The sequence below is a fragment of the Arachis hypogaea genome, chromosome 19 (assembly GCF_003086295.3).
Source record: "Arachis hypogaea cultivar Tifrunner chromosome 19, arahy.Tifrunner.gnm2.J5K5, whole genome shotgun sequence".
Lineage (NCBI taxonomy): Eukaryota > Viridiplantae > Streptophyta > Magnoliopsida > Fabales > Fabaceae > Arachis > Arachis hypogaea.
This window is the reverse complement of record NC_092054.1, coordinates 128,921,369-128,930,394: the sequence shown is the minus strand read 5'-3', so window position 1 is coordinate 128,930,394 and position 9,026 is coordinate 128,921,369. Positions and strand designations below refer to the sequence as shown.

The following is a 9,026-nucleotide window of genomic DNA, read 5'->3' as shown; positions in this document are numbered from 1 at the left end:
CTGGATTTAACCAATAACCAGCAGCATGAAGGTTTCTTTTAAGTTGTAAATCCCAACGTGAATCTAAAATCTTCAAATAAGGTTCAACAACCCTCTTTCTTTTTTGAAACCTCTTCACCATGTCTTCCCTAGCCTTATACATAGCTTGATAAAGGAAACCCATTGCAGCTCTATCTTCACTATCCACAATACGCAATACATGAACAAGTGGCTCCGTAAGCTTAACAATATCAGTGCATTGATTCCAAAATTTAGAATCTAAGACTTGATCCACAAACTTTTTTGCTTTGGCTTCTTTAGAGTAAGCTGAACTTGTCCATTCTCTAGATGCCACCATAGCTCTCAATGCATCCTTTTGAGCCAAAATACTTTGCAAAGCAATGAAATTAGTGGCGAATCGAGTTGGAGCTGGACGAAGTATTTCTCGGCCGCCTGTGAACTGCCTCATCAAGTACAAAGGATGGCAGTGATTATAGATATACTTCGTAATCATTGAAGCTTGTGACACAGTTTCAGTCACTTCCACAAACTTTCCAATATCCTGCAACATCAGATTAATACAATGTGCCGCACAAGGAGACCAATACAATCTAGGAAACTCTGATTCCAACAACCTTCCAGCAGCAACGTAATTTGCAGCATTATCCGTCACTACATGTACAACATTCTCAGGACCAACAAATAACACAACATCCCTAAGCAACTTAAACAAAGCCTCAGCAGTTTTCGAGATATGAGAAGCATCAACTGACTTTAGGAAAACAGTTCCTTTAGGACAATAAACCAAGAAATTAATTAAAGTACGCCTACAACGATCAGTCCATCCATCAGCCATGATAGTACATCCAGTTTGTTTCCAAATCACACGATAACCTTCAATCATCTTCTTTACATCTTCAACCAATTTACTCAACAAATATCCACGAACTCTTTGGTAATTTGGCCCTTTATACCCTGCACCCATATTTGCGATAGCATCGATCATCGGCTGATAATAAGCTGAATTAACCGCATTGAATGGCACAGAGGCATCCATCATCCATCTTGCAATAGCAATATCACACTTCTCCACAATTTCTTTGCTTTGGAGAACACTTTTAATACTTGGTTGAGCACCAGGTGTTGCTGCCGGTGGAAAAAAGGATTGTAGTCCCTTGAGTTGTTTTCCAACTCCCTTTCTAGAGCTAGGTGCTGGAATTCTTGATGCTTGTTGTTGTCGCATCTCATTACGTTCAATCTCATCAAATTCGTCATCACAAGCACCATAACTTTCTGCATATTCTTCTTGAGTTTTTCTTTTCTTGGTTCGAAGATCTTCAATGTTTTGGGAGAATTGGTGTCTCACCGCAGCTGGCACCTTTCGACATGCCTCAATATCTCCACCTTTTCCAGCCAAATGATGCTTAACCCGGTTAATTCCTCCACCCCTAATATGCTTCTCGCAATAAATACATACCAGAGCAGTTTTTCCTTTATCCAAAACTTGTTTACAATGGCCCCATGCAGGATCAGTTTTTCCTCTGTTACTATTTTTTTGGGTTCCAATTGTTGGATCAGGAGTTGATCCTTGTTCTTGAGAAGTTGGTGTTGGTGTTTCTGATGGTGTATTTGATGAAGCCATCCTAAATTCCTAATCAACCAGGGTCCAGGACTAAATGACTAACAATACACAACAACAATCCACTAACTACTAACAATAATATCCAACAGCAACCAACAATTCACAATCAACAAACTGAAGTACTGAACTGAAATAAAACAGAAATCAAACATACCAAACAACAATTCTCATCTGCCCACATACCAAAATCGAACAGAAATCAAACATACCAAACATACCAAACAACAATTCTCATCTGCCCACATACCAAAATCAAACAGAAATCAAACTATCAAACATTCAAACATATGTGAACCACCAATTAAAAAATTAACTTCAAAGTTCAAACATATGTAAACTATCAAACATGTTCTTATCTGCCCGCATACCATAATCATTAATCAATTAACTTCAAAAAATTAAAAAATTAAAAAAACTTACCTGCACGGATGGATCAGCGACGAGCGTCGAGTAGAGAAGAGGGACTGAGGGAGACCTGGAGCGAGGAGCGACGAGGAGGCGACTTCAATGTTCAATCTTTGATGGATGGGGTGAGTCGCGCACTGCTCTGGATGCGGTGGTGAGGTGAGTGCCGCGTGGTTGAAGGCTTGAAGGTGACGGGCCGACGGGGTGACGAAGTGGCTGAAAGCTTGAAGCTGAAGCAGAGTAGGCGAGTAGCAGGGGATGGAGTCATGGCGCCATGGTGATGGTGATGGTGGTCTCTCAACTCTCAACTCTCAAGTCTCAACTCAAAACGTTTGGGTATGGGAGCATGCGAAGGGAAAGGGGGAAACAGGGGAAGGGGATGGAGGCTAGGGTTACAAAACGCAGCAGCTCTGCGCTTTTGTTTTTTTTTTTTTTTTTTTTAAAGAAACGACGTCGTTTTAAATCGCAAAAAAAAAAAAATTTCGAACCGGTCCGGGTTAAACGAAACCCGCCGGTTCACCGGTTCTGATAAAATCCGGCCGGTTCAATGCGGGTCTCGCCGGTTCAGTTCCTTCTTCGGTTGGATGACTCACCCGGACCGGTTATAGCACCGGTTCGCCGGTTTTCCGGTCCGACCGGCCGGGTCGGTCCAGTTCTGACAACACTGGTTTAAACCGCCGTTATTTCCAGGATTAAAATGGCGATTTTTAGATAGGTTAAAACGGCAGTTTGAACCGCCATTATTACCCTGACATAGTGGCGTTTTGGTTAATTAAAACGACGTTTTTGAACCGCTATTTTTACCCTGACAGTAGCATTTTGGTTGGTTAAATGGCATTTTTGAACCACCGTTTTACCCTGACAGTGACATTTTTATTGGTTAAAACGGCATTTTTACCAATTAAAAGTGACATTTTTTATCGTTTAAAAAACCCGTCGTTTTTATCGTGTTAAATAAATTGTGATTAAAATTTCACAATTGCAAAAAGTCATAATACATAAATAAAATATTATAACTCAAACAAAGTATTAATGTAATATATAATTTTTTATTATTAAAAATCAAAAGTAATAACTCCTATACAAAAATTTGTCTTCCTAAACTTACCAAAATACAAGCATTGCAATAAGCACTAATCAGTCAAATCTACCATCCAGTTTCCTAAACTATCTTAATATCTAATAATGTATTTAAACCATCTAATAAGTGTTGTTTTTACTACTTAGAATATGAATATACAAGACAAGGAGCTTAACTAAGTGATGATGAATAAAATTTGGAGGCCAAAAGTTTCCTCCTTTTGTAATTAGCTTTAAAACAAGTCTGCCTTAATTTCTTGGTCTCTTGTGAGTTCCATCCCAAGAACTTGCTCCAACATCTTTGTTGCTCCAACACTCCAACTTCATTATCCTTGATTTACAAGACGTCTTAAAAATCAATCCTAGAAGAGCAGTTATGATGTAAGAAGTAAAACAAAGTATTTCTCTATGACCTCCAATAATCATGATAATATGATATGTAAGCAGGAATCCGCAGGACGCATGAATATGTTCATACATAATTTAAGAGCTTATTCAAAATAAGATACGAGTCTAAATAAGAAATAGAGAATTATAATACCTAAAAATTACTTCAAATGATATGCATATTCACACGATTTCAGCTAAGGATGCAATAATAATAATAATATAATAATAATAATAATAATAATATAGAATGTCCACCGGATATTAGAAGGACTGAACCTGGTTAAGGTTAATTAAAAAAAATACAACCTTGATTTTGGTTAACTAAAAGTTTGATTCAGGTCAATATACCTAATTGGTTTTAAATGAAAAAAAACCGGTTACAAAATCAATAACAATTTTTTCCGTTCAAAAATCAATTTTATACAAGATCAATTTGAGCATGTAAATCATTTTTGACACTTCAAAAAATCAGTTTTTCTTTTTTTACCATTGTAAAACCGATTTAAACCTATAAATCGATTTTTTTAGGTGAAAATACATCCAAATTTGCATTACCGGGTCATGTTATGACCACAGTATATTAGTTTCATGATGATGTCACAATATTGGCATGAATATAAAGAAATAAGGAGCTCAAGCGGTTAAGGAGAAAAATAAGGATTACAATTGAAATCAACTTAAAACTCAAAGTTGTGTTGTGTCTCATTTTGCTATAAAATCAACTTATCCATCATAGCTTTTGAATGCAACATATCGAAATCCTGATGAACATAAGCATTGGGCTGATTTCTCTCCGTATTTGTATGGAACTACATCATCACCTACAAAATGAAATTTAATGATGCACACATTTGCTTTTACTTGAACCTCTAGAATTATAGTCAATAATGATACTTACATATTCCATGACACAGCAACATGGGTAATGAAGCAGCTCGCCTTCTTGATTCATGTGAAACTTCTATTTTGTTCCTTAAGCTCCTACAGTGACAAATAACAAGTTTCAACTTTCAACCACAAAAAGAAGATATTATTGTTCTTGATTCAAATAATATTATAATAATATACCTTGAGCCTGGAAGCCAGCCACTTAGTCCAACAAAATGGAGTGAAGCAACTAAGAAAGTCTCAAATGGAGTGAAGGAATAAATATTCTTACATTTGGAAGTGGAAGAGATTCCAGGAGCTGAGATGAGCTGCAAACAAAACAAACTCAAATTCAGGAAATCACAGGTTTCCTTACATAGGTTACTACTCAAACTCAACCATGCATTTTATGCTTAATTTTCAATAGAATAATTCTAGAATTTATCAACTGCCGTTCATAGAAATATATTCTTCTGTCAAAAGTGATGTATAGTTATTCATTTTGATAGAGAAACAAGTTAAGTGAGGCTGTGGTCCCCTAGTTGAGAATTTAGTATATACTCTTGTTAATCTCGAACTTCCAAAAACAAAATCACAACAAACCACCACTTTCTTTACCAGAATTTATTCCATATATGCAGAATCTCAACATTGAAAACCCTCATTAGGAAAAATTCAATTTTGATTTCCACTCATATATTTAGACATTCTTGCTCTCAAAAGTTTCATCCTTCATTTACGGATCATGTACTTGAAACAAAGAAAAGAATGAAGCTGAACACAAAAAGAACAAAAACAGGACAAGATTTTTGGATTGGAAAGTTGTGAATTTTAGATCCAGAGTACATATAAACCTCTTGAGCTCCTTAACCAAAAATATTCATGCCAATATTGATGTTTTAACCCCGTGATGGACAGAAAATGAGAAAAATAAGCATGATGTTTTAATTGATGATGATTATATAATTAACTAACAAACATCTACTCTTAATAGATAACTATTTGCTTTGCTTAAAATTATTTTATATATAATGCCTTTAATTTTGACTAGCATATACTTTTTTTATATACTTTATAGGATAGATTTCAATCAATGAAGAAGTAGTAACACCGACCATCGTATTATTTTTATTTATACCATATGATCCTTAAAGTAATTAAAGTAGTTACAAATGGAAGTAGCAGGGAGGAAAGACATTACTAGTAGCAAAATCTTGCCATAACACTAAAAAAGTAGTTAATTCAGCTTATTTGCAATGAAGCAATTAAATAACTTCTGACGTCAGACTTACCAATCCCAAGATGTGTATTGCAACTTGCATAGCATGCAGTCCCCGTTAAGTTTTTGTTCTCCCTGAATGGGATAATGATGGATGAGAAGAGAGATGCAGAAGAAAACAGATGCACACAAAAATATTAAACAATCTTCAAGAAAGCTGCTAACTTATAGCCAGATGAGTGACAATTTCACATCAAACCAAACTTGAAAAGTAGAAGGGAAAAGAGAACAGAACCAAGTCAATGGAAGAATTATAGAAACCTGTAAGGGATGTGGCGATTAGTTGTAGAGTCCCGATATCGTTTTGCAAGCCCAAAATCAATTATGTAAACCTGACAAGTAGAACAATTTCATTATGCATGCATGGTGCCTTAACACTAACAAAGCTGAAGAACAAAAGTGCCACTCAATTGCTAAAACCTAACTAACGCGAAACAGCGTTGCAGCTGTAACCGTGTAGCTACCTGGTTTGCTTTCCGACCAAGTCCCATGAGGAAGTTGTCAGGCTTTATATCTCTATGTAGAAAACCTTTGAAATGCACATATTCTATTCTAGTCATCTGCATCCCAACAAAATTAAGAAAGAGTCAGTACCAAATGCGCTCTTAGCATCAGAACACATAACACACAACAAGATTTATAATACTGATGCATATGACAAAATTTTCAGCAGAACTGTATAGAAGATAAAGAGTGCTAAAACAATTCATCTGTTTCATCTGGAAAAAAATGAACAAAAATAAAACAGGTAAGTGGTTAATTTTCTGGCACAGTGGTTACCCTTATAACCAAAAAATAAAATAAAAGAAGTGAAAGCAAAGCAAGGTCACCATTTGATCAGCCAACATCAATACTGTCTTCAATGAGAACTTCCTTCCACAATACACAAAGGGATCCTCAAGACTAGGCCCCAGCAAATCCATCACAAGAACATTATCCTCCCCATCTACACCAGACCATCTTATGCTAGGAATGCCGCCCACATATTAAGAAAATAAAATCTCAAAAGTCAAAAGTCAATTCTTTTGTTTTTCTTCACTCAGAAAATAGCTTAATATTTCCAAAAAAAGGAAAAAAAAAAAACATACTTCCTCCTTGGAGAATGTTGTAAAGCTTGGCCTCATAAAGCAATTAAGGATGCTTTGTTTTAGTGTTCTCCTGCAACAACACCAAACCAAATCCCACTAAGAGAAAGTTAAGCAGCATGAAAATAGAAAATTGCAAAGCTTTAACCACCAGAATTGCAACAAACAACGATTAGCTCAAAGCAACAACTGTTTAAAAAAAAAAAGCACCATGCGCAACAATCAGATACGCAAACAAAGGTTTAGCAGCTAAAATTATTCAGAAAAATAAAATGATTGAGCTAATTAATTTTGGACAAATGATGCAGATTAATCAGTTTAATAGAACAGATTAGATCTCAAACTAAATAAAATTAGAAGCAAAAAAACAACACAATAGAAAATGCAGCAGTAACAAGCTAACAACAACAACATCACAAAAGATCAATGAAAGTTAAAATACACAATAATAAAAACAGAACCAGCATTCTTTGTTTCTTCCTACTAGGGCATGAAGTAGATCTAAAAGAACAAAGAGTTACCTATTAGAAGTGATAGAGATGGCAAAACCAAATTGTGGAAGCTTGCTGAAGGTAGCAACAGCGGTGTTGCTTGCCACGGCGAGGAGATGAGCCAGATTGAAAACCAGATCGAAGAAGATAGCGACAACGGTGTTGCTTACGATGGCGCAGAGATGAATGATGGCGATGAGATGAGTGGCGACAAATCTTCATATCGAAGCCAAATCATAGAAGCTCGCTGAAGGAGGAGAACGCGCCGCCAGAGGAGAACATTTCCAGAGGAGATCGTCGCTGGAGGTCGCAGGAGAGATCCTTTCAGTTCCCAGCACACAATCTCGTCGGAGGAGAATGCCAAGAAAATCGTCGCTGGAGCAGATCGTCGTCGGAGCAGTCGCTGGTGCAGATCATCGCCGGAGCAGAGCACAAATCGTTGTTTTCGGGTTTGACAATGGTGGCAACGCGCGTTAGGGTTTTCCTTCTTGGGACACATTCGATTTAAGATATTTGGGTTTTCCAAGCCTTATGGGTTTTCCTTCGTTTAGGCCCTTTTTAATTTTAACAATCAGCTCCGATAATGGCGGTTTTAACCGCCAAAATCACCGAATGCCGCCATTTTATGCTAATTAATTATGGCAGCATCAAAAAATACTATAATATTATGGCAATTTTTTAAAATTGTTGTAATGTAAATATCATTTTAAACTATTTTTTTTTTGTAGTGTTAGAATTATTAGAAACATTAGAAATGATAACATTATTGTTGTTTAGTTCTATAGTAATTTTTTTTAGCTTCGTTTTTAAAATTATTTTTGAGATTTTCAGCAATTTTATAAGTTTTAGTCTGTTATAAACGTTTTTTTAAAGTCCTCTCAATCTCATGATCAAAGTCAAAAAAAAGTTTTTTATCCCTGTTCTTCTGCATAAATAATAAAAAAAAAAAGAAAAATGTGAATCCTCAACATCACAGTAAAAAGAATTCGAATGAGACAACTAGTAAATAAAATAAAATACAACTAAACAATTGATAAAGTAAAAGCCGACAATAAAATAAAAAAAAGGTAAACGGAAGAAACGAAAAATTGAAAAAAAGGAAGAATTAAAATTAAGAAAAAAGAAAGTAAAGAACAAAAATGGGAGGTTCTATTGAAGGAAAAAAATAAAAGAAAATAAAAAATTAAAAGGAATATAATTATGAAAAAATAGAACGAACGTTTTGTTTTTTTTTTTTTTGTTTTTTTAATATAAAATTAAAACTAAATAATAATAAAATAAAATAAAAAAAGAAAAACAGGGGAGGGGAACAAAATTGAAGGAATAAAAGAAATAGAAAATGAAAATAAAAAAGTAATAATAAAAGATAACTAATTGAAAATAAAAAATTATCTAATTTAGATAATCAAACAATGAGTAGTTGCCAATCACAGTCAATCACCGGCAACGGCGTCAAAAATTTTGTGTAGATTCTGAAAATTACAAACTAACCGGCAAGTGCACCAGATCATACCAAGTAATACCTCAGGTAAGTGAGGGTTGATTCCAAGAGAATTGATGGATCAAACAATAATTGGGTGATTTACTTAGTCAGACAAGAAAAAAGAAGTGTTTTGGGTTCAAATTGCATTAAACAGTAATTCAGAAAAGTGAAAAAAGCAAACAGTAAATTGGTTGTGAGAAATAATGTGAGAAAATAATTAAGGTTTTGGAGATGTTCAAAATTCGGGATTAACAATTCTTATTAACTACTTTGATTATGTAAAGATTCAATTCACATCAAAATTTAAATGATTAGACTCCAATTC

The 9,026-nt window shown here is 35.0% G+C and overlaps 2 protein-coding genes across 4 annotated transcripts; both read right to left on the bottom strand.

Moving 5' to 3' along the window:
* Nucleotides 1–342: 342 nt before the first annotated feature.
* LOC112778733 (uncharacterized) lies at nucleotides 343–1,621 on the bottom strand. Its single transcript, XM_072228514.1, has 2 exons — nucleotides 483–1,621; nucleotides 343–439 (listed from the first exon to the last, which is right to left on the bottom strand). Exons 1-2 carry the CDS (start codon nucleotides 1,619–1,621, stop codon nucleotides 343–345), a joined length of 1,236 nt encoding a protein of 411 aa, XP_072084615.1.
* A 1,434-nt stretch (nucleotides 1,622–3,055) lies between these two features.
* Nucleotides 3,056–7,746, bottom strand: LOC112776228 (casein kinase 1-like protein 4). Of its 3 annotated transcripts, XR_011877968.1 has the most exons (10): nucleotides 7,249–7,746; nucleotides 6,731–6,800; nucleotides 6,473–6,608; nucleotides 6,107–6,202; nucleotides 5,904–5,974; nucleotides 5,656–5,717; nucleotides 4,656–4,692; nucleotides 4,395–4,477; nucleotides 4,161–4,317; nucleotides 3,056–3,468 (listed from the first exon to the last, which is right to left on the bottom strand). XR_011877968.1 is itself a non-coding variant. In XM_025820302.3 (9 exons), exons 3-9 carry the CDS (start codon nucleotides 6,563–6,565, stop codon nucleotides 4,220–4,222), a joined length of 540 nt encoding a protein of 179 aa, XP_025676087.1. In that variant the 5' UTR covers nucleotides 6,566–6,608; nucleotides 6,731–6,800; nucleotides 7,249–7,746; the 3' UTR covers nucleotides 3,056–4,219. The 3 variants fall into 3 exon arrangements, 2 of the variants coding, with proteins under 2 accessions (XP_025676087.1, XP_072084542.1); XM_025820302.3 differs by having other exon boundaries at nucleotides 3,056–4,317; XM_072228441.1 differs by having other exon boundaries at nucleotides 3,056–4,317; nucleotides 6,473–6,643; nucleotides 7,249–7,733.
* Nucleotides 7,747–9,026: the final 1,280 nt, after the last annotated feature.

Coding starts and splice junctions, on each gene's coding strand:
- LOC112778733 (XM_072228514.1), bottom strand. CDS start 1,621: ATGGCTTCATCAAATACACCATCAGAAACACCAACACCAACTTCTCAA. Junction 440..482: donor CAAGCTTCAATGATTACGAA/GTATATCTATAA, acceptor TTGATGAGGCAG/TTCACAGGCGGCCGAGAAAT.
- LOC112776228 (XM_025820302.3), bottom strand. CDS start 6,565: ATGGATTTGCTGGGGCCTAGTCTTGAGGATCCCTTTGTGTATTGTGGA. Junction 5,718..5,903: donor AATCGCCACATCCCTTACAG/GTTTCTATAATT, acceptor TATCCCATTCAG/GGAGAACAAAAACTTAACGG. Junction 4,318..4,394: donor GTTGCTGTGTCATGGAATAT/GTAAGTATCATT, acceptor TTCATTTTGTAG/GTGATGATGTAGTTCCATAC.